Below are 25,316 nucleotides of genomic sequence, written 5' to 3'. Positions count from 1 at the left end.
AAATGCAGAGCACGAATTCCGAGTATGGGTCACCATACTTGGCAGTATGTCACTTCCCTTCACGAAATGACCTCCATTAAAAAAATACTGAATGAAAAATCATCCAACATGTCTAGAAAGGGGATCTTTCTAGTGTTACACAATCCTACCCGCCATTCAATGGCAAAGCAAAGTTCCTATTAGTAAACCCTGCCAACAATTTTTTAATTTAATTATAATATCTTTTCCTACTAATTCAAGCTTGTAAAATAAATAAAGTAAAAAAAGAAAATCGACCATCGTCATAAAAGTTAAGCAATAAGTGAATATCCAAAAGCGTCTGTATAATAAAACAGGGAAAGTTTCTTAGATTTGTGCTCACTACATTTATTGCGCAACAAAACATGTGGTCAGTCATACACTGATGCAATCCATTCCCAGTCCTCTGAAAGCAACAGTCCTCAGTTTGCTTAAATTCTTGAAGGAAATGTCGTGTTTCCCACATTTGAAACGCCAGACCCACAGTGAAACAGAACGGTTATCAAGTGTAACAGCCACACCAAGAAGCACATGTAGACTATCAGTCGCTCTCTTTAACAAACATACACAGAAAAGGAGGACAAGAATGTACACAACTCAAAATTACCATGCATTACATAATCAGTTTCTGTATTAGTTTTCAATTATTAACGAATTAAAGAAAGCTAAGTCCCTTTAAATATGCATAAATCATCAGTAGTATGTGCACAAATATTTATGAATATATATTTTTTATTTCTATATTCCCTGATTATAAAGTGGAGTGATTGAGTCAGCAATGGATGAATTGTGACTTTCAAACGCTTATTGTACGAACTCTCCTGGTGTAAATCTCATTACAACATTCAGCCCAGGTCACTCAAAATAACTCAATTACTATTTAATAAAACAAAACAAATAAATAAGAAATTATATTTTGTATAAAAGAACATCAAGTCTATTTTAAGGACTAAGATTTTTTTTATTTGCCAGTCGACATTATTTTCATGACAAATAAGTACCCTAAATTCTCATTACTGTAATAGTTTTGATTCTTTTATATAATGTTTTGTGTTGATTTAAGAAGAAAAACAATGAAAGGTAATATAACAAATACCATCATGTTGTATAAACACTTTACCAATTAAATACATCATCTTTTTCACGTTACAGTAATGAAAATGACAATAAAAAATGTCATAATGCACAAAACCTATAATGGTCCTAAATATAGGCTTAATTTACAAAAATAATTTTTATTTATTTTAAGGTGAACGTTGTTTGTTCTTTAAGATTCTTAATCAGCCTTAATATTGTCATTTATTTTTATTGATTCGGTTTGAGGATTTTTTTTTTAATTGACTTGATTAATTAATAATATACTAATTATATCCAGACACCTACAAAAGTCATTGGTCAGTGCATTTGCATCTAACCATCAACTAGGCAGTTTGACAAGTAAGGCATAAATGTCTTTCCAGAGGTACTTACTAAATGTGTCTGTTTAACCAAGATACCAATAGAAAAACATCAACATAAGCATGGTACATTAAAACCCACAGTGTTCAGCAGGATTGCATAAAATAACAAATAAGCAGGGATCTATATACAGCCAGAGCAGAAACGGAAGAGTCAATGACAAATCCACTGGTGGTCACCAGAGCACAGGGAATTCTAGTTTGCTGAAGCCAGGGTCATTCCTGAGGTCCCAGTAAGTGCCATTGCTCATCCAAGAGTCGTCTTCAGCACGTCTGATTGAATTATAGAAACAGAATTACGGACAGAAACTCATGACGCACTCAACACAGCAGCATCTTTGTGTTCATAAGAGTCACTTACTTGAAAAATCGGGGCGAGTGTGTCATGCTGTTTTCTTGCAGGACTCTCCTCCTCTCTCTTTGGAGGACTTCAATTCTTTCTTTCTGTTCTTCTGCTCCGGTAATATCACCCTCTTCAAGTAATCTAACAAAAAGAAGTAGCCAACAGCATATAAAACTGGTTTTAATAATTGGAAAAGTTCCCTTTGGGACAACATATATGCATAATTCATGTGTCTTTACCTTTGGTCTGGTCTAAAGCGGGTGTCTGTCAGAGGCAAGAGTGGCTTTAAACCCTTGTTCAATTCATTTAACTCAATTGCAAACTGGGTGAATCCATAGTACTGCTCATGCTCCTCAGGTATGGGATCTATAGGCGCACATACAGAGACAAAAACAGTGCTGTGTTAGCGTCCTCTTGAGGTCATTATCCACAAATTCATCTGAGATAAACCAATGAATAAAGTTAGATGTTTGAACCATTTAAATAGAGCTAAACAGACTCTTCTGGACTGGTCTGAGACTCACTTGCTCTCCAGATGCAGGTTGCCGAAGGTGGTTTGCCCAGATACAAGGCCTCGCTCCATTTACCAAACAGAGAGTGAATGACACGCCCATCTGAATCAGTGACCACACCCTCTACCTCATTAGCATTCAGACCTCCAGATCTCGACTGCATGTAAGACATGCATTAAACAAATCATAAGCAATCATTCATAAAATGAAAATTTGGTCAAAGTTATTCCACAAGACGAAGATGTGGGCAAGATAAACACAGATGCACACACACATATATGGAATTAAAGCCTGTTTTGCATGTCTTGATGACCCCACCTTAAGGAAAGTGACTTTGCAATAACTGACGTCTCCCATGGTTGTAGAGTGTTTGATTGACATTTCCCCATAGTGTTCGATCCAGCGCTGACCGCTCAGAATGTTATGAATGCATGAAGTGACTTTACTCCACTCGTAACGATCCCCAAAACTGAGAATGAGCGAATGAGTAAAAGAAAGTGAGACAGAGAGATACTGAGATACGGTGGAGATTGCAGGATGGAATTATGGAAGCGAATGGGAATCAGAACAATTCAGGATAAAATCAAATCACCCTGGCAGCTCTAAGTGAGTGACTCCCATGGGAACGAGCTCCATGGATTTCCCCCAAAACTTATTCTTCCATCGGACATCTAATGGACATACAGAGAATAGACATTAAAATCATGCTAAATGCTAAAACGCCTGACACTAGCCAGATGTGATTCACTTACCTTGCCAAAATGTGTAGTTTTTGGACTCGCAGTGACAAGCGGACACAGGTGGATGGTGACTGACCTGAGGTACACAATGTGCATGTGAGCGTGTACACCTTTGTGTTTTGGAAAAATTAAAAGAAATGTGCATGCTTACCTGTTCAGCAATGAAGCGGAAGCCCTTATCTGGCCGGAGACACTCATATGTCTCTCCCAGTATAGGATTAAACGGTTTTCCTCCTGCTCTAGTGAACGAACACGCATATGCAGATACAGCAAATGCTGCTATATACACCTACAGAGAAGAATAGAATAGATGGTTAAAGGAATAGTTCACCCAAAAATGAAAATTTATTGAAAATTTTCTCGACCTCAGGCCATCCAAGATGTAGATGAGTTTGTTTCTTCCTCAGAACAGATTCTGAGAACTTTAGCATTACATCACTTGCTCAGTAGTGGATGGGTGCCGTCTGAATGAGAGGCCAAACAGCTGATAAAAGCAACACATTATTCTCTATTCTAATTCCATCAATTACTATCCTGTGACGTGAAAAGCTGCATGTCCATTACTTAGGTGTATTAACTTTAAAGCATCGCTTCGTTACCATCCATAATCTATAATGTTTCCTCCATTGAAAAAGTCCATCCCCCCCTTTTTTGTCCTCTCAAAATCCACCAGCATATTTGTTTGCACTTATAAATCGTGCTTGATCTGCACATATTTCTCTCCTGATTCAGACAAGACCACTTTTTCACCACAGAAAGCAATGACTACGGATAGAAGAGATTTTAGAAAAAAAAAATGGATTTGTTTATTACAAACACACATCAGTGTGGATTACTGTGATATTTTTATCAGCTGTTTGGACTTTTATTCTGACGGCACCCATTCACTGCAGAGGATCTGCTAGTGAGCAAGTGATGTAATGCTAAATTTCTCCAAATATGTTTGGATGAAGACACAAACTCATCTATATCTTGTATGGCCTGAGAGTTAATTTTCAGTAAATGTACATTTAAGTCAACTTTTTTTTTAAACAATTTTGAACTTTAGTCACAGAATGATATGAGAGTGAGTAAATAATGACTCATTTGATTGCTCTCACCATGCGCATGTGTGGGTCGTGTGTGTTTGCAGCGGTGTCCAGTAGGTGGCAGTACTCAACTTCCTCACACAGTCTCTGCAGGGTGTTCAAGGGCTCATTGAGTTGAACAGGCATGGCAACTTTCGACAGGTCTTTACCGATGTTACTACGCAGAATACTCCACAGATTCACGCTCTCGTTCATGCGTGAACTCGGCAAACGGTCTCGCCGCATCACTGCGCAGTCAATGCCATTACCTGAAGACACAAAACACACACAACATTAACAATGGTTGTAAAGAAAGGTGAAGCTTCATAAAGGTGAATATAGACAGTGCCTCACTTAAAATCTCCTTTGTGATGCCGTTCTCATTCCTGCAATACTCTACTGACGCGCTGTCACTCACATCACTGATGTACGAATCATCATCGGACACCTGTTCACAAAAAATGCAAAATATAATAATCAGTAAGAAATTAATGTGTTTTACCTTCTTTCTGATGAAAAATATATTTTATTACAATTTTAAATCATTGACACATGATTCATGCAAATCTGTGATTTGACTACTTGACCTCTCTGACCTCATTTTCAGATGAGCTGCCAGACAGAAGATACTCTTTAGCGTCAAAGAACTCTGACAGGGATTCTGGGATTGACCCTCGACTCTCACTGGACACCTGCTGCAGGAGAGGACGTGACCCATCGAGGACATCCTGATTGGTTCAGAAGATTCAAAGACGACAGAATTGGCTTTGTTGATTTTGGCCTATAAAAACTAAGCATATAAGCACTTAACAAAAGACAGATAACAAAATTGATTGCCTGTATACCTTTTCACTGATACAGTCCAATGTGTTCCTGACTCGGTCTCGTTCTGTGCAAAGGGAAATGTACGCTGACCGAAGAGTGGAATGAACTAGAAGAAGAAAGAAAGGGAGAAAAGTGAAAAAGAAGAAAGAATGTGTCATTTCATCATGTTGTTCTCAAAATTTCAGTAGATGATAACAATACTTCATTATTCTTTTATTTTAAAACATAGTTATTAATAGAAATATTCCTGAAACAGTGCAGCATGCATGTGAGTATTCATACTGACCAGTGCCAGCAAGCTGACAGAACTCCTCCTGCATTCGAGAGGCTTCTGTTGGTGAGTCTGGGCTGTCCAGGCATGAGTCTGGTGAAACCGGCTCTGAATACATCAAGTTTGGGTGAGATGCGTGCAGACGGGAAGATGAAACATCAGGATTTTGCTAGAAAACAACAGATCAGTTAAAGTGAATAAGAGAGACTGTGTGATGCAGTGTCTGTGTGTAATGTAAATTAGAAACAGAGCTATTTTACCTGTTGTGTGCTTTTATTTTCCTTGCTATAATTCTTTGATTTCCATTTTTTTTGTCCTCGTTTCTCCTTTTTAGAGCCTTCAGTCTGGGGTCACACACACACACACACACACACACATATATATGCATTACTTTTTTTTGTCTAATTAATGAGCGATAGATTTCTTTCAAAAATATTTTATAAATCTAACCAAACTCAAACAGTGTATATTTTTGTATTTTATACAAAAAATGCTACTTCATCTGGATGTCCTGAAATTAATGTTTTATAAGATTGAATAACCCCACCCACACAGACCAAAACATAAACACATATTTTATCCAAACAGCCCTACCTGCAGTAAGTTAATGGCAGGTGCTGAGAATGTTCTGTGAAGAACCTCCATATTTTTCAGCAGCAGATTTAATTCCAGCAGCCCTGACTCACACTCTGACAGATCTAAAAAAAAAGTTACCATTTTTATTTTCTTAGTGATGCTCAGGAAAACCACTTCTCTAAAATGTTCTCTATGTATTAGTTGTACAGTACTTTCGCCATGAATACTATTTACTATTTCAGAATGATGTGTCAGTGCAGGTTTTTGCATCTACCTTTGCAGCACTTCTCCATGTCTTGTGAGTTTTGGCGCCAGCTGTTATTCAAAAGGGCTGAAGACTGCTTGGTGAGAAATGAACGCTGGTAATAAAGAGAAAAAATACAAAAGATGTGTAATCTGTGTGCCTTTTCTGTTTCACCTGGAAATGATGAGTTACACTATCAGGTCATTAAGATATTTCAACGTTTCTGAAAGAAGTCTCTTATGCTCACTAAGGCAGCATTTATTTGATCATAAATACAGTAATAACAGTAATATTGTTGCAATTTAAAATACATTTTTTCTATTTTAAGTAGTGCTGTCAAACGATTAATCGCGATTAATTGCATCCAAACATAAAAGTTTTTGTTTACATAATATATGTATGTTTACTGTTTATATTTATGTATATATATATATATATAAATACACACACACATGTATATATTTCAGAATTTTTATTTTATATATTAAATGTATTTAATTAAAATATCTATATTTATATTCATATAATTTATATGTAAATACATTCCAAATATATTGTATGCGTGTGTATTTATATATACATAGTAAATATACACAAAACACACACATATATTATGCAAACAAAAACTTTTATTTTGGATAAGATTCATTGTTTGAAAGCACTAATTTTAATATATTTTAAAATGTAATTTATTCCTGTGATGGAAAAGCTGAATTGTAATTGTTGCTCAAGGAACATTTCTTTTTATGATAAATATTAAATACATGTATGATGCTTAGTTTTTATGGAAATCATGATACTTTTTGATCAGGATTCTTTGATGAATAGAAAATTCAAAAGAACAGAATTTATTAAAAGATACATACATTTTTGTAACAATGTTGAAGTCTTTGTCATTTAAAAGTAGTATATTACTGTTGTTAAATATTGTTATTAGGAATGCAAAATGTGCAACCCAGTAATTTCATATTAATATGCACATCAGTAATTATTCATTTTATTTAAGTGTTTAGCCTAGTGACATGATATTGTGAGCAAATGCTTATTACTCTTCTTTTTTTTTTTAATGCCAAGTACCTTAAACAAGCTATTTTTCGCACTGTTTATATCCAGATGTTTTGATTTAAGAAACCATGTAAAATTACATTTTGAAAACTTTACTGATGTTACTAAAGGCAGAACAGTTTAAAATTCAATAGCAGCCATGACATATTTTAATAACTGAAGTAATAAACTGTCCGTTTCAGGCAAAATTTCAGCGTATCTCATTATTGTAACTTTTTTTATTGCTTTCGAGGTTCTTATCCTGTTTGAAGGGATGTTGGGTCTAAAGGCTGACTTTTATACTACACTCGTGATTGATGACTGTATAAGGAGGGTAAATACTCGTCGGCTGGAGGTGGGCTCGGGAGGCTCCATGGCGATCTCGTTCTGACGGAACATTCGATGATGGCGTAGTTGCGTCACCCACTGTTCAAACAGATCCCGAGTCTTCGCCTGTGAATGTCACAGTAAATACAGCTAATGAGAATGTGCATTCTCAAAATGAGAGTAACTAACTACATGTCTTAGCCCAGCATGTGTAGGGGAGCGTGTGCCAATACCTTGAGGTGATAGATACTGTCTTCTGTGTCCAGGTCGATACACATTGACTTCTTCTTCATTGCCATGACAGAGAGACCAACATCAATGCGACCTCGTAACCTCCCCTTCTTCAGCTGAGGAATCAATCACACGATAAGGGATGAAAGAGCACCTCTGACAGGATTTAAGCAAGTTTACTCTACATAAGCCTTGAAGAAAGTGTGTGGATGAGACCATGGTTTCACACTCACATCAGTCCCAGTCTTGGCATATGTAAGGATGCCTCTTTCAAGCAGGAAATATCTCTGTTAAACATAGACAGACAAGGAAAAAAGCCTTTTTAGCACCCTTAGTTGAAAGATGCATGTATTCAAATCCATTAAAGTCAATGACAATATCTTGTAATCACCTTATGCCAGCCTTTCATGGGCCACTTCCTCTTTTTCAGCAGCAAACCTTCCTGCTTCTCAGGCTTTTGAATATTTCCTGTCATTCCCCGCAAGTCCTCAACCAACTCCCAGCTGTCCTAAAAAATAAGACGACAAAAGAAGTGTTCATTTTAAAAAGTTATGGAAGAAAAAACATGGACTTTTTCCTAAGAAGATCGTTAAAAACTGCTAATGTTGATTTAATACATAGCATACAGAGAAATATCAACTGTGTCAAAAGATCATCATATCCACTGCTATATCAATAATGTATTATTTGTCTTGCCTGTCTATAGTCTTCAGATGAGGAGTTACTCTCTTTTCGTTGTGTAAATGGTGTTGTGATTGGTGTGGTGGGTGATGTCTTGGGGGACAGCGGTGCAATTTGGTCTTCTGTGCTCATCTTGCAATTAACTTATTGCGGAGACAAAAACAGGCAACACTCAATACAAAATTTCAGCACCTGAATTACAGAACATGGCCAGCAGAGGACAACAGAGACACAGGCAAGAGCAAGTGAGTGAGGCAAAAAACAAAAACAAAAAAACAACAAGAAGGAAATGACAAGACAATCAGTGAAATCTGTGCCAATGTAAATGAAGGTAATTTACATATTAGCATATTTGAAATTCTCACATATTTCATACCTAAACTAAGTTATGAGAAGTAATATGTTCTTTATTTGCTCTTTTTTTTTCTCTAAATAAATATTAGTTTACGTAGCTTACATTTTTGTAATAGCGGGTAGGAACAACATAAAAAGTCAACTTACAAAGTAAATATTTTCTGGATATTATTTTAATATAATTTAAAAAATAATTTTAACTTTAATTTCACTTCAACACTTTTTTTCTACATTTTAAATATAGGTAGAAACAAAATAAAGTTAAACATGTCAAAGACAAATGTCCCTGATAAAAAATTTAGTCGAATAAAAATATTACAGTGGTTACAGCACAAAAGCATAAAAATTAAATAATAAAATAAATAAGAAGAAAAAATTATGCATAGGGCCAGTATGACATGGTCATATACCCAGGCAATCTGATACAGGCTCTAATTTTTTATTTCAATAAACTTAGATAATAATTTAAGAATTTATTTTGATCTGTGTAAAAGCCAATTATTTAAATGTCACAAACAATTTTTATCCAAAGTTATCCAAAAAGCTGCCTTGATAGGTCCTTGGCTCCAAAAAGTTTGAAAAACCTTGAACTAAAGAAACAAAGATTATTTATCAGGTTCGTTTTTCATTTGAAGACACTATTTCCCCCCTCACTTGAGCTCTCTCTCTCTATGTATATCTATATGTGTGTGTGTGTGTGTGTGTGTGAGAGAGAGTGTGTGTCCTTTTGTTCAGAATGCATTGTTTTGACTGCACAGGCACGTCCTAAACTTGGCACAGACTGTTCTTGTGCCCCTATCCTCTCTTCTTTCAGTGGACCATGCAATATGTTCAAATTCACATTCTTTCTCTCTCTCTCTCTCTCTCTCTCTCTCTCTCACACACACACACACACACAGTATTCATTTAAGGCTGAAAACAGCTAATGTTTCTCTCTTTCTGAATTTGAACTTGGTTAAAACTTTAACTTTAATAGATCACATGTAAGGGTCATAAACATGTTTTTACTCCGATAACATGCACAGATGTGTCTGTGTTGCATATGATACAAAACTAGTACAGTGCTCATCTACATCAGCAGTGTGTCGTGATTGTTCATGCGTGACCTTCTTGCAGTGATGAACTTGAAAGAGAGTTGAAATCATTCTGAAACAAGAGTTTGTTTGCATGCTGCAGAAATTTGTGGTTTCTCCCACAACAGAGAAACAGGCTTTCAAACAATAACCAAAACTTTTAAAATCTTGCATGCAACATTTTTATAGAAGAGTTTCTAGATTTCTGGACATGTTGTCAGGTGATTCATTCATCGACTTTGAGCACATTTAAAAGATCAGATATATTCTTGTGCATCAGTGTGACAGCATAACAGTCTCAAAAGTTATTAAGTATATGCAAAAGCTCATTCACATATGGTTTTGATTCTTATACACATATTTTCAATGTAAAGCACAAATGAAAATGGCTCAGAATATATTTGTGAACTAAATTACAGATACAAAATGGCCCATTTTGTGTGTGTGTGTAATGTATTGTGCACATACAAAAAATGTAATATTTCAGAATTTTGCATGCAAGTGTGAATCTAAAGTCAGCAGCATATATTTGTGTATTAAGTTATTAAAAATGTAAAAGCTTGTTCACATACTATAATTTGATGCTCATACATTTTTGATATACAGTATGAATGACAACATCCAGCATATATTTGTACATTAAATTAAAGATACAAAAAAAACACTGTGTAATTCATTTCTGCAAATGTATATTTGCATAAAGCATTTGTGAGATGTTTTGATACCGATACCTCCTATAATAAACCTGACAGGACCACATTTTTTTGGCAGGTTCATGACAATCCCAAACTGTAGAACTAACAAAGTCTAAATGTGAAAATATGATCTGACATTGAATTTGAGAGGTGTTTGCGATTTTTACAAACAGGTCTATCCCACTCATGTACACGTTGATCAAACTCCAACAAAATATCCCACTCAAACACAACCAGCAAACTACTTCAGAGACCTTAGCCCTCTAAAGATGACTTTACCACACATCCACACCCAACAATACACACATACATGTGTGTCATATTTGCATACACTGTAAAATGTTTAGGATAAAAGCATTGGGAGCATGTGGATAGGAGAGAACGACACCACAGACTACTAATGCTCAGGTCATTCTCATGATATGAGTCACCAGAGCAAATTTGTGGTGAATAGACAGACCACGCACACAAAAGCTCCTCTTGTATATGTGAGCCACTCTAGCCTTAGGATAAACATGTTGTTATTCCACACATAAACTCACAGTAAGTTTCCGAGTATTCAAGGACATTCACTTACTTGCTTCTTTTTTTAATTTATGTGTGTTTGAGAATTTGTATGTAAATACCAGCAACTCAAGCTCAAGGTTACTTAACTCAAAATCAGATTTTTGTATAGTTTGCAGAGCCAGACTTGTCTAAATCTGGACTGAGGTATGCAGTTGGTGTTTAGGGAAAAATGTATTCCTGTGGTTTTGCATCTCCAAGTTTGTACACACTACAAACATCTCAGCCAGATTTGCCCTGCATGCTAGGTTTTAAATATATATTTTAGGTCATTTGCATTTCTGCTAATCAGTCGAAATGTGTTACTAAATCTCTTGTGATAAACTCATAAAATCAAGACTTTCAAAAGGAGACTCTCCAAAATAAGTTTCCTTGTCCCTTGTGCAATTATAGGCTCCCACGGTCTCTTTTCGAGGGAGAGTCAGGAAGACATGCAAATACAGAAAGGCAGGGTTTTCCTTTAACCCATTTCTTTCCTATTATAATGCTGAGAACAGATTCAAGACAGTCACACAGCACACAAATGCTACAGCGATAATGGGGTTAGCCATGACGCAAAGTGGGATAAAGTTACTGTACTGCACAGCCTTGAGTGTTATAATGTTTCATAAAAAAAAAAAAACAGCACACAGCCTTCAGTGTCACATGATCCTTCAAAAATCATTTCAATTCCTTTGCATATGGGTGTGTGTTCTTGTATGGCTTTTGGGTTGGAAGAAAAAAGGGGGTTTGTTCTTTGATTCAAGTTTTTTTTTTTTTCTTAATTCCTAAAAGTCTTAAAAGCATAGTTCACCCAAAAATGAAACTTCTGTCAATAATTACTCTCCCTCATGTCGTTCCAAACCCGTAAGACCTTTGTTAATCTTCACAACACAAATGAAGATATTTTTGATGAAATCCGTGAGCTTTCTGAACCTTCATAGAGCGCAAAGTAACTGAAATGTTCCTAGACCAAGGACATCGGTAAAACAGTCTATGTGACATCAGTGGTTCAACCATAATTTTATGAAGCTACAAGAATACATTTCTGTGCTCAAAGAAAACAAAAATAACAACTTTATTCAACAAGTCTTCTCCCCCAAATCACAAATTCCACCTTTATGGAGAGTACCACGATGCATGCGCATGCATTGTTTACATGCAGAGGTTCTCTCGATAATGGAAGAAGACCTGATTTGGAGGAGAAGAATTGTTTAGTAAAAATCATTATTTTTGTTTCTTTGCACACAAAAAGTATTCTCGCAGCTTCGTAAAATTACGGTTGAACCACTAATGTCACATGGACTGTTGGGTTTGGAACGACATGCGGGTGAGTAATTATTGACAGAATTTTCATTTTTGGGTGAACTATTCCTTTAACCTTAATGCCCTAAATTAATGACATGTATATTAACTTTACATGTGTGACATTGAGAACAGGTTGGCTTGTCTGATGAGGGTGAGTAACCTATTATGTAAACACAGGAGAAGAAAACGTCAGCACAGTATGGTCAGAGTTAGTTGTAGGACCACACAACGCAAAACCAACAACGGAAAATGACATTGTCTATGCTAACATTAATGGTGTGTGAAAACATAGAATGTGATGTGGGTGTAAGTAGTAATGTACACACACACACACAAATAAATATGCACAAAATATGAGGACTGGCCCTTTATAATGCATGTCAATCATTAACTTAGTCATTACAGTAAATGGACTATAGAGTGAGGGCTGTAAAGTACAGTTATGACAAATACAAACTTATATGTTAGTTTAAAAGGAGTAAAGGTTGTTAGACTTGAATAATGAACAGCTTATTGTGGGCGAGGGTCGAATGAAAAGTACAGAATACAGATGACAAAGTCAGTGACTTAATGAGGGAAAAACCAATATAACCCTTGAAAGATGCTTCAGTCACATGATTTAGTAAGCATGATCTGACAGGGCCAACTAAAGTTTATCAAAATAGGTACACTGGTTAGACAGCAAACGACACAAATTTGTGTATTATCAATGACATCACTGAATCAACGATGAACTGACTTTAATCGAAAAATTGACTGTTTATGGTATAAAGTGCGATATAAATAAAAGTGACTTGACAACTTGACTGTCAGTTCTTCAAATGACACTTGACATCTAACTTCCAACTCTGAAAAAAGGTCACTGATATGCTTTTAAAAAGTATGATCTGTATGAACTATCATGTGGCTGTAAATTATAAAGCAGTTTGCTTTAGCCTATGGTTGTGTATGAGTACATTTAGAAAAACCCTACTGAAACAACCCATGAGCCACATAATTCAATTCAAAACGTGTAATGTCTTCAGTTTAGCATCGAAAAAGTCCCACTAAACCACAGTGATCATGAAGGGGAACAATGTTTGCATATTTGCAACCTAAAATGGGACACCAAATAAGATAGTAAGCAGAATGACAACCTCAGTTACCTTTCACTTTCATTATACAGAGAAAAAAATGCAATGAACGCGAATTGTGACTTGAGGCTGTTCTGCCAAACATATCCTTTTCTGTCTGCAAAAAAAGGAAGGCATATCAATATGATAAACGACGACAGAAGTTTCATTTTAGGGTGTACTGTCGCTTTAAAGCAATACAAGCATTTAAAAAAGTCTAACTCAACTCCACATTACACCGTAGCCAGTTTGATATTATGGGGAGCAACATTTGACGTTGTACCCAATTTAATGAATAACAAAAAAGCTACATAAAATAAGAATAAAAGGATTATACTACACACAAAATGTGCATTTCAGGCGCCACCTGAACGCTTGTAAGCGATGCGGGTCCTTTTTCGTTGCCACAGCAACGCGTTACGCGATGCGACGATGACTTTGACCAAACAGATCAATCACAAAAACCTTCAACATCTCAACACGAACTGCAAAGCCGCATGAGGTCAAACCGAGCAACAAAAAGAAGAACGTAAAGTTAAGGCCATCGATGAGTCAGTCAGTCTATCCATGATGAGAGAACAGGAAACAGAACTTTCAAGGGTTTCCAAGACGACAGACACTAAACTCAAAACAAACAACAAGGTATGATCAAAGCTGAAGTATTAACAAAACACACTTTTATAATTATATTTATGTATATCCATTGAATGATGAGAGGTTTCCCACAGTAAAAGTGACTATGAATCACTGTTACAATACTTCTCTTACAACAAGTTAGGACTTGTTTGATAATTCAAAGACCGATTTAAATGTCTCCGAGTGTACAATGAAGACAAACTCAGTGCCTACCGCGGGTGCCAGATTCAGGGTGACAGCGTGGCGGCTCTGTCTTCGTGTCACTGACGATCCTCTTCTAAAAACGTCTCATCAGCACATTTACACTTTGGACCAAGTGACTGTCACCGGGTTCGCCATCGCATTTCTTCTACCTGCCGAAGTCAGATCTTTAGTAATTTCGCCTCTGGGAAGGTTATCGCGAACGAAATGTCCGTGACACACCGATGTAATCCGAGAGTGCAGCGGAAGGTGGAGGCGAGGTTTTAAGTTTACGGCTTCCAGCTCAGGTTTTGAACCTCGAACTGTGTTTTGAGTTCCGCGGTGAGTTGAGCATGAGGTGGGCGGGGCATAAAGGTGATTGACGTTTAGAAAGCCAATTAAAATCCATCGAAGCGTCATGTGTAGCCTATCGAGAAACGGCATTTTAAAACACAACAGAGTCCATTATGTAATTCAGGTACGCCTAGGTAAGCAGTTTATCTATCTATCTATCTATCTATCTATCTATCTATCTATCTATCTATCTATCTATCTATCTATCTATCTATCTATCTATCTATCTATTTGTCTGTCTATTACAGTCAAATTAAATGAACCATTCACTAACCCAGGTAATAAGCATGTATTGGGTGGGCAATATAAGTATACACTATTATTCACAATTATTGTGTCACTTTATATTATGAGGTCAACATAAGTTCTAACGAAAGGAATAAGAGAATCCATGATGCTGTGATTAATTTATGCTAGACAAATCTGCTCTTTTGCATGTCATCCCAGGGTTGCCTTAACGACAAAGGTTTTAGTTCATTGCCAACACATATTGACACTAGAAAGGGAATCCTCCCTTCAGTGGAATGTACCAAACCACTGAACCTGACAAAGGTATGTTTTAAAAGAGAGTCATATTCACACATTAGTGCAGCACTTTAAACACTAAAGTGTGATGGACGTCATGTTGTCAGCTCTGGGAAACGAGCACTGAATCTAGTGCTTTTCCATGACAGTGGGCAACAAAATATGACATCAGATGCTTTTGTCTGCCATTTCTTATTTGCCTTCTTTTCCTTGTCTATTTGTCTGTACTAGTGATATTGATTGTTATGCAATTGTAGAAGTTTAAGCAAACTTGACAAGACAAATGATTAAATTCTTTGTCAGAAACACTATTAAGAGATTTAAAACAATTTGAAAAGATCGATGAAAAGATCACTTATGTATTTATTCTTTCACTGTTTTATTCATTGGTTGACACATGAACACAAAGGAAAACACTTAGTAAAACATATGCACTAGTTTTCTATTACCTTTATTTTAACAGATGTACATATGCCGCAAGTGTAAATGACTACTTCATGTTAAACAGATTAAGATTTAATTAAATTGAGTGTGTGTGGAATATGAGCAGAAACATTTCCATGCATTCACCCTTCCCATTCTACTGGATTAGGCACCAGTTCTTTGAGTCTAAAATGTAATGGAATGCTAATTACATACAATACATTAGCTACACAGTGATAGTAGGATACTATACTATACTATACTAAATAGCTTTAAAGAGCCAAATTTGTGGCATGTTATTAGATGGCTGAATTGCATAAAACATCAAAAGAATACTCAGGTTTAAACTTAAAGTTTTATGGATATGCTAATTATTCAATGAAAAGTCCCAAAATGTGAATATGATAGTTGTCATATATCATGCAGGTGTTGTAAATGTAAATGTAAATGTAAATGTAAATGTTACAATAAGCATGACCTGCTACTGAAGAAACAGTGAACTCTGCTGGTGGACTGGAGAATTATTCCCTTTGGGGACGTCCTCATTTGTAAAACGGGTTTAAAAATAAACTAAACAAAGTTTTTTTGAAATTGTAAAAATGCAAAAAGTCTCCTGTGAGGGCTAAGTTTAGGTGTAGGGCAATAGCACATACAGTTTGTACAGTATAAAAACCATTACACCTATGGGATGTCCCCATTTAGATAGCTAAGTAAACGTGTGTGTGTGTATATAAATGCTAATATATCAATTAATTAATTTGTTGATTGAAATTAATTATCATTATTTAAAAAATATTAGTAATATATGACTAAACTGTCAGAAAACAAGTTTTAAGTCGACGATGTGGATTTTTTCAAATGTGCTATTGGATTAACCCTTTCCTCGTTCTTCCGGATCCCAGCGAAGATCATCGTGGTCCCTGGAATGTACCTCTTAGGATTCTCTAAATACTCCATAAGTGTGGCTTCCTTCCAAACAACACCTAAATCAACCAAATCATTGCTGAAAAAGGTCCTCAATGTATTCTATAGTAGGCCTATTTTAAATGACAGCGCTCGTGCACCCACCTTTACTGCGCTACGACTTGAATGCTCAAGTATGTTACTATCATTTGTCAAATGAGAAACATTTCACACATTTTAATGCCATGGCTAACTGCCAACACGTTTCACCAATCCAGTTCTCAGTTTCTGTTCAGCTGAAACCCTCTTTTCCACAAATACATCCTCAAAATCTGACCATCTGGTAGATGTGAATAGCCTATATTTAATTATACTTCCAGGTGTATTTTTGGAACATTGGAATTAGTAACTGAACATATGAAAAATGTGTTCTTGAAGTCATAAATAAGACTGAAAGATTATAGTACATCTTACAAGACAATACTTTTTCAGTCTTAGAATTTGGGGGCTAGTCTATTAGTAAGAAAATGTGGATTATCTGTTTTGTTATTTGTAACAGGTTGTAAACTGCTCAGTTTGTGGACAATCAAATTTGTAAATGCTAAGTGTTCTTTTTCTCTTGTCTTGTAGGTCTATAATTTGCCTTAAATTTATTTGTGAAATTTACTTAAATTTATTTCAATAACAATTTCTCAGTGATTTGTTTTTCAAAGTAAATGCAACACTATTTTAGGGCATCTTCTTACACCCATAGCAGTGTTTGTTTGTAATCTGTTTGTTATGAAGAAAAGACTAAAAAAATGATCATGTGTTATCCAGTTTAGACATTTGCACATTGCCGATGCAGTTAGATGCTTCTGGATATAATGTAGGCCTACTTCATTTAGATTGCTATAAACGGCATTATAGCAAGAGAAGTGCTGCATGTAGGTTGTGTGATAGTATGAATACATAAAGTAAAAAAACTGAGAGCAAGGAATGGTTTTGATATTGCAAACACCAGTTCTCTTTTATGTAATCCCTGCAGGTTGAAATCGCAGTCCAAGGGGAAGGTTGGGTTGTCTCTTGGTTCAAAACTTAATTAAGACCTTAAAGCAAAGCAGAGAGGGATCATATATCTTCTGCATCTTGTGCAACTATATGAGGTAGGTGTTTTATATCATTATTCTTGGTTAGATGTGTGTGTGTGTGTGTGTTTAGCAAATCATTGGGCAAATGGCATGTCACACTGTTCCTCAGCAACCTGTAGCAGGCCATCTTGTAGAAAATCAACATCAAACATTCCAGTTAATTAAAGAGTGTATTTATAACACCTCAACCTCATTAAGCATTGTACTGCAGAGTGCATTTGCAGGAGAAAGCTGAGTGGTTCTTTTTATGCAGGAATGAAAGGAACATTGATGCAATTATGGATGTTGGATGTTCAAAATCTCTTAAACATAAAGGTTCTTTAATAGCATTAATGGTTCCAATGAAGAACTTTTAACATCAGTAGAAGCTTTTTCTTGCATAAAAGGTTCTTTATGGTGGAAAAGTTTCTTTAGATTATTAAAATGTTTTTCAGAAAAAAGAAATAAATAATAATTTAGGAACTGATGATTGAAAGATTCTTTGAGGAACCAAAAATGGTTCTTCAATGGCATTACAGAAAAAACCCCTCTTCTGAAACATATAATAACACACTGTCACCAGTGTAGTGTTATTCATAATTTACTCAAACACAGCAAATACAGATGCAAATGCATGAAGAGAATAGGAAATTCATAAAACTGGTGAATAAAACATCTCTCATAAACATCTCTCTCTTGTTTTTGTGGGCTTCATTAATCTAAAGTTGTGTAGTCTGTGTTCTTTACAGTTTCTTCTACAGAGTCGTCTACTGTTTCAAGCATGTAGTCGTGGACTTGTGTCCTGTGAGAGAAATCAAATAAAGCAATTTGTTAGAAATTCAATGAAATTAATAAATTATATATAAATTATATCCAAGAAAAATCACCCAAAATCAGTTTCTGTTGTTACCAGAAATATTCAAGTTTACCTTTCTTTTGGAAATGGTGAATCAGGTGTGCGTGTGTAGAGAGTCAATGCACGGAAAGGGTCTAAAGGGAATATGTTCCTTCTCCCAAACCTTTGTGGTAGGGTGGCTGAGAGTCCAGTCCCTGAGCGCGCACACATAGTACAGGACCGGCCGAAGCGCTGAGGGAGGTTGATATTGGACTTAGCGCGTTCCTTTGGGGTCATCTGCATATCCCGCCCGAAGCGAAGGGGGAGGTTGGCATGCAGGTGTGCTGGTTTTGTTATTATGGGGTGAAGTCGCAGCATGGTGGGAGAGCTCACACGGGCGCTGGTTGGGGCTACATTAAGAGTGAAGTCTTCTATCTCCAGACTCCGGGGAATCTCTTGAGCATTCTTTGACAACAAAAATGTAGAAGAAGGAATGGTGAAAATCAGCAGATTTAGTAATCAGTGGACTGTACTGATACACTAGTCACTGAAGTAACTTTCAAACTAAGACGTTGCATTCACTATTTTTTTAAATTAAAAATTATTATTGTTGTTTATTGTTTAGTTTTTTTGCTCATTTCAACTAAAATTCAAATCAGAAGTATAGCTGATACTAACAGTATATCTGGACCTACAATTCTTTACATTTCTTATAACTTTGCTTATTTGTTACCTTAAAGAAATATTTCTGCTTTCTCTGACCCTTTAAATGTTTGTTTTTTCTTTTAATTTGGTGCAACCTAATGTAATCATGTTTATGAATTGTATTTAAAAAATAATAATAATAATTGAAAAAAATAATTGTAATCAAAATAAAAATTATATTACAAAACTTTTTAATGACATGGTGCAACTTGATGTAAAAAAAAAGATTATTCAGCACTATCATATATGAAGCCTTAGATCAAAGATAAAGAAAACAACAATAACAATAATTATCATCATCATTATCATCACCATCATTTTAATATGGTGATGGGGTGCGATGGCGCGCGATGGCGCAGTGGATAAGACACATGCCTTTGGTGTGAGAGACCCGGGTTCGAATCCACTGTGAGACACCAATGTGTCCCTGAGCAAGACACTTAACCCCTAGTTGCTCCAGAGGCGTGCGACCTCTGACATATATAGCAATTGTAAGTCGCTTTGGATAAAAGCGTCAGCTAAATGAATAAATGTATATACAAAAATTATGTTTGAAAATCCTATTAGATATGAAGACTTAGATCAAAGTCTATTATGTTTTGGGCAAACTATGACTATTTACTCTGTGTCCACAATTCCACACATACTATATATTCCAACCCAAAATAGTAAAAGAAGTAAAGAAAAAGAAAGAGTATAAAGCACTTACCTCAGGAAACTGTCCCCATGTAAATCTATCAGGATCACTGTCATCAGGAAGTGGCAATCTGAGAGCCGTTACCTCCCTCGGCATGAAGCTGCTCAGGGTGCCGAGGGCTAGAAAGAGAAGAGTAAAGTAGGACATCTTACAATCGTTCACTGAAGTCCAAGCCCCATGCAGGGTTTTTATAGATTTGGCCATGTGCAAATAAACATACTCACAAAGACATTCCTTATAATGCACTCACAGCATTGCATACTTAATATATTAACACACAGCACCCACCTTCATTCATTCACTAATGACCTTCTTGAGTGTTTCATAGCAACAGAGTGACAGGTCCAACTGAAAGAGGAGCAGAAGTCCTTCTCAAAGGTGCCTTAGGTTTCTTAAGATGGGCCTGAAGATGAAGACTATTTTTTGAAGTGGACTTCTTTTCCGAATCACTGTGATTTGATAACTAAACCCTTAATGTGGTGGCTGGCCTTGAAATATTAATGCATTATGAGGAATTATTAGACAGCTAACAAACTGATTTTTCCCCTCATTGTAGTCTTATAAAGAGAGAAGAAGCAGGGAAAGGCCAACGAAAGAGCATGTAAAATAATCTCCAGGAAATGTGCACCCTATTCCATCCTATATGACCAGTCAATAAAATGCATTCTCATGCTGAACAAAACCTTTGGACTTGCTCCAAATTAACCAGAGAAGCATTCCATGTCACAATAGTTCAAATCAGTTCATTGTGCAGCTCACCGAGAGCTCAATTACCACCACATTCAGGCTGGAGTAAGTAAAAATGGTCGGTTTTTTTTCACATAAAAAATGCATGACACATGAGGATGAATAGGAAATTGACATACTAGAAATGTCTGGATGAGGCATTGTAGGCCACTGAGTCGCACTGGTATTTTATCAATGGTCTGGTATTTTATTCCATCAAAGAATATTTACTAATTGCCAACACTGTCATGCAGATCAATGGCAGTAAGGGGTAGCATATTAATTATGTAATCAGTGCTGTTTGGGAAAAGTTATCTAATGATGTGTTTATTAGTTATGTTAATCATCATCATCATATAGCCCGAAAGATATATATAAATATGAATATATAAAATGTAAATATAAAAAAGTCTTTCCATGAATGCTGTTTAAAATTTTTGATTAGGGCATTTTTGAGATTCCTGTTTCAAATATGTCTCCATCAACTTAAAAAGCACATTAATGATCATTGGCTATAATTATCTGTAGATGTGCATAGCACATATTTTTAGCAGAATGCTCATATAAAATGTAATGTAACATATATATATATATATATATATAACAATAAATGGGTCATAAATACATAAATGAGGTGGTGATATCTTGGAACCCCAAATGTTAATATTCTAGATGGAGTTTATATATACAAACATTATCAAGTGGTTCGAATGAATTTATTTTAAACGGAATAATCTATTATTATATGCTTAATATCGATGTGGTACGTCAATTAGACAACTTTTCTGTGAAGGTCAATACATATCTTATCCAGCAGGGGGCAGTGCGACATTATAACATAAGTGGTGACACAAAACATAAAAGTGTCTCACTGCAAGCTGTCAGTTAGGATTGTGTTGAGATTGCGAGATAAATCTTATTTAAAAAATATATATATATTATATATTAGTAATTATAAAAAGTCAATAATATATAGCTGGGCTGCTGTTATAAGTTTGTGCCGTGTATTGACATTGACAAAATATCTCTATACAATACGCAAAATGAATGAAAAACATACTTTCAGGGATTAAGCTTTACACATTCATAACTCTCAAATGGATAAAAATGTTGCAGGGCGTCCAGTGGCTTTGTTTTTCACCTCAATGTGCCATTCATCCGCTATTATAATAATAATGTGGATGTTTTATTTAGATGGTTAGAGGATGGAGACCAAAATGTGCATGCTTACAGTTTATTCAGACTTCAGCAAACCAGTCCCTTTGTATTTTCCCCATCCTGTCTGCTCCAAGACCTGAACAAACATCCACCCTAGATACTCAGACAAGGGGTGTAGACGTCTAGCACAAGACCTTAGGGTCGTCCAATCAGATGTCTGCCGAGGTCAGCATGTTTCTGCCAATCAGGAATGAAGCGGAAGGTGCTGATGAAGGATCAGGAAGCTTAGAAAATGGTCCTTAATGACAGGGGTGTGTTCGCACATGTGTGTTTTAGCATGCTACAATTTACGTCCCTGCTATATGCAATGGCTTTATCTGACACTGGCATCCGTAGCTTTGAACTTCAGGCCTCTGCAATCATGCAGAAGTACAATACGTATATAAAAAAACTTATAAAAGAGAGAGAAAGAGAGCAATAGTGTGGCTCCGCCCACATGGGGTCTTGAACTTTGACCTCTAGTCTCCTCTCTCGGCAGATTCCTAAAATGTGGCTGATGGCGGTGATGGGGTCGAGGCCTGGCATGATGGCCAGAGTAAAGTGCAGTCAGTGTGGGAGGAGTGAGTGACCGTTAACCTTTCTACAAAACTGAACTTTGACTCCTACGCTTTGCCTGAAGGTGACGGCCTGAGCAACCTTCACAGTTAAAACTGGACATAAATATATTGTCGTCGACATTCGCCGCCTCTCACAAAATTAAATTCAATATACACATGTTAATATTACAATAGATGTCCACATAACTCCTTTCTACATGTTGTTTCATACAGTTAACTGTATAGTGATTTTATGAATTTGTGAACACTTTAATGGTAGGCCTAACTATTTTCAGGGAAATATGATTAAAATACTAAGGAAAAAATATATATAGGGCAGGCTATTCAAGGATACCCTGCTACTTGATTAAAGAAACTTGTCAAACAAACACATGGATGAGGATAAGCAGTACTCAACACTGAACTGCTCTTAGTGCCAGTAGACTGTATAAAAACCATGAAAGACATTTGATAATGGAGATGCTAACTATCCATGAAGTTGAGATGTAATTAGAACTCTTGCTGACTGATGACAGATGCATGAAAAAAGAACATCACACCCTAAATAATTAAAATATCTCTTAAAGCTCATGAGAGTAATAAATGGTTCATGAGAGTGTTATCATTAGAATATTTTATAAGGCTTTTGAATTTTTGTATTTTATGTTTTTATATTTTAATGTCAATTTAAAATTTAATATGATTTTTTTAATGTTAACAATTTACATATTTAATCATTTTTATAGTATATATATATATATATATATATATATATATATATATGCTACCATTCAAATGTTTGTGATCAGTCAGATTTTTTTATTTAAGAAATGAATACTTTTATACTGATTAAGAGTGAGTCATTATTATTGTTACAGAAGATTCCTATTTTAAATAAATGCTATTCTTTTGAAGTTTCTGTTGATCATAGAATCCTGAACAAAAAATGCATCTCAGTTTTAACACATACACAAAAAAATAAATATTAATATAAATATTAAGCATGTTAGAATGAAGGATATCTGAAGACTAAAGACTGGAGTAATGGCTGTTGAAAATTCAGCTTTACAATTACAGGAATAAAATATTTAAAATATATATATTAACATGGAAAACATTTTTGATTGTGTAAATGCAGAGAATAAGATCTCATTCAAAAGCATTAAAAAATCTTACAGATCCCAAACTTTTGAACAGTGGTGTGTATGTAAGCTTTTAAATTCTGAAGAGGAAAAATCTTCTCTTACATTCTTTCTCCCACACACACACATTATTTTAGATATATGTCTGCCCTCAAGTCTCTAATTCTTTGATCCTCTAAATCTCAAATACTAAGTCTCCACTGTTATTATTACATTTCATTCTTGTCAGCCAGACTTTCCATCGTCAATCCCTCATGCACTACACTGCCAAGACCAGACCTCTAAATCAAATCCCATGGATCCCTATAGAAGTATGTGTTTGCTTGAGCTGTGTAGTAAAGTGTCTGTGCCATTTTCCCACTGTGTAGTGATAACATCAAGGTGTTGAAAGGTACAATCTCAACTGTTGGCACCTGCCAAATGCTTGAATGAAATCCTCTGCTACTGTGTTGAAAATGATTGGGACTGTGAGGACAAGGATCTAATTAAAAAACAGCTGAGACAAAAACTCTAATGCCAACTGACATTTTTAAGCGGCTCAGACAAATAAAAATCTGGAAAAGAAACACTCGCTTGATTGAAATTTTATGGATGACTTAAACCTTTAACCGAAAGCAGCCGATACACGTATATAAGAGAAGTGAACCATGAAATGTCTGGGTAAGTCTAGTTATGCATAACTGTGTTTACACTGGTAAATTATGTTGTAATATTTTTGTGTCAATTAGTTGGTGTTCATCCAAAAGCAATTTCTCAGTCTACAAAATACTAAATGTAATTGCCAGGAACATTTAACTACACTAAAGATGAACAGATTGTCAATCATCCTGGCAGTTTAGCACATCTGGAGCCGACAAACAGATGAAAGTTTAGCAGATAGATCTCGTAAAAGTAAGATGAATGGCCTACATGCATGCAGTATCACCATTAATCACAACCAAATTACTTACAGCATGAAACAAATGAGAGAAGGCAATATGAAAGAAATATTGACACGTTACAGTAAGGTTTCACATTAATTAAGGTAATAGCTACATAAAATAATTATGAACAATTTTTTACAACATTTATTATACGTTGTTCATTTCTAACATTTATTAGATGCATAAATTAACAATATTAACATTATGAACAAACATGGTTTTACTATACATTTTTAAATCAACATTTACAAAAATCAATTCCAAAGAATGTTAAGAAATCAAACCTTGTTGTAAAATGCTACTGAAATATTTATTAGTAATATATAGAATAGAATTTTTCACTTTTTTTTTCAACTCGTCTTCCAGTAGTTTAAATAAAAGCCTTTTCTTCCCTTTTGAGTTGGTTTAGAGAAACCAAATTCCCTTTCTTTCAGAGTAAGTTTTTGTCAAAAATCCACCGATCCGGGGAGGAAAGTGCATATCCAAAAACTCATATGATAAGAACTGTTGTAGCCATGCCATTTTTTTTATTCTTATTCAAGAGAAGCAAATAAGAAGTCAGAGAGAACACACAAAGGAACATGCATACAGAACATTTACTGAGCAGGAGAATCACATAACAACACACTGGGGACTAAGAAGTCATGTGTGAGTGTGTATGTGTGCGTTTAAGTGGGAAGGAGAGAAATAAGCGAGAGACAGATAGAGAGAGTGAAAGAGAGAGCAGGAGGGATTTAGTTGCTGACAGGTATGACTGATGATATGTTGGGTCTACAGGCTGAAATAGTAGATGGTATCAAGGAAAGCCAAGATTAAATCAGCTGGAACACACACTTACACACACACACACACACACATGCATTTTCCATTTACCGTCTTTGACTGCTTCACTTTAGTGTTGACTATCTCATAACAAATCAAATGTGCAAGACACCAAAGGCTTGCAGATTCACATTCAGGTACCAGCTGCTATTTCTTTACCT

At 35.6% G+C, this 25,316-nt stretch overlaps 2 protein-coding genes across 3 annotated transcripts; both read right to left on the bottom strand.

Moving 5' to 3' along the window:
* Window positions 1–346: 346 nt before the first annotated feature.
* Window positions 347–14,584, bottom strand: LOC306884878 (oxysterol-binding protein-related protein 3-like). 2 transcript variants are annotated; one of them, XM_079441107.1, is made up of 22 exons: window positions 14,190–14,584; window positions 8,352–8,479; window positions 8,047–8,163; window positions 7,889–7,942; window positions 7,658–7,771; window positions 7,440–7,550; window positions 6,084–6,168; window positions 5,828–5,931; window positions 5,494–5,577; window positions 5,249–5,402; window positions 4,983–5,068; window positions 4,734–4,865; window positions 4,492–4,585; window positions 4,171–4,406; window positions 3,222–3,359; window positions 3,083–3,146; window positions 2,923–3,001; window positions 2,649–2,799; window positions 2,343–2,487; window positions 2,058–2,184; window positions 1,837–1,959; window positions 347–1,748 (listed from the first exon to the last, which is right to left on the bottom strand). In XM_079441107.1, exons 2-22 carry the CDS (start codon window positions 8,466–8,468, stop codon window positions 1,652–1,654), a joined length of 2,412 nt encoding a protein of 803 aa, XP_079297233.1. In that variant the 5' UTR covers window positions 8,469–8,479; window positions 14,190–14,584; the 3' UTR covers window positions 347–1,651. The 2 variants fall into 2 exon arrangements, with proteins under 2 accessions (XP_079297233.1, XP_079297234.1); XM_079441108.1 differs by having other exon boundaries at window positions 8,352–8,528; window positions 14,223–14,584.
* Window positions 14,585–18,265: 3,681 nt separating this feature from the next.
* Window positions 18,266–19,935, bottom strand: LOC306885875 (uncharacterized protein; the record flags this gene model as incomplete). Its single annotated transcript, XM_079442668.1, has 3 exons — window positions 18,266–18,353; window positions 18,481–18,851; window positions 19,801–19,935. 3 exons carry the CDS (start codon window positions 19,933–19,935, stop codon window positions 18,266–18,268), a joined length of 594 nt encoding a protein of 197 aa, XP_079298794.1.
* Window positions 19,936–25,316: the final 5,381 nt, after the last annotated feature.

This window comes from Barbus barbus (genome assembly GCF_936440315.1).
Source record: "Barbus barbus genome assembly, chromosome: 19".
Classification (NCBI taxonomy): domain Eukaryota; kingdom Metazoa; phylum Chordata; class Actinopteri; order Cypriniformes; family Cyprinidae; genus Barbus; species Barbus barbus.
This window is presented reverse-complemented; position numbering and strand designations above follow the sequence as displayed.

Excerpts from the sequence above, each read along its gene's own strand:
- LOC306884878 (XM_079441107.1), bottom strand. The coding sequence starts at position 8,468 with ATGAGCACAGAAGACCAAATTGCACCGCTGTCCCCCAAGACATCACCC. Across the intron at positions 7,772-7,888 it reads ATGCCAAGACTGGGACTGAT|CTGAAGAAGGGGAGGTTACG; the intron begins GTGAGTGTGAAA and ends TTGATTCCTCAG. Across the intron at positions 2,800-2,922 it reads ACTCACTTAGAGCTGCCAGG|TTTTGGGGATCGTTACGAGT; the intron begins GTGATTTGATTT and ends GCTCATTCTCAG.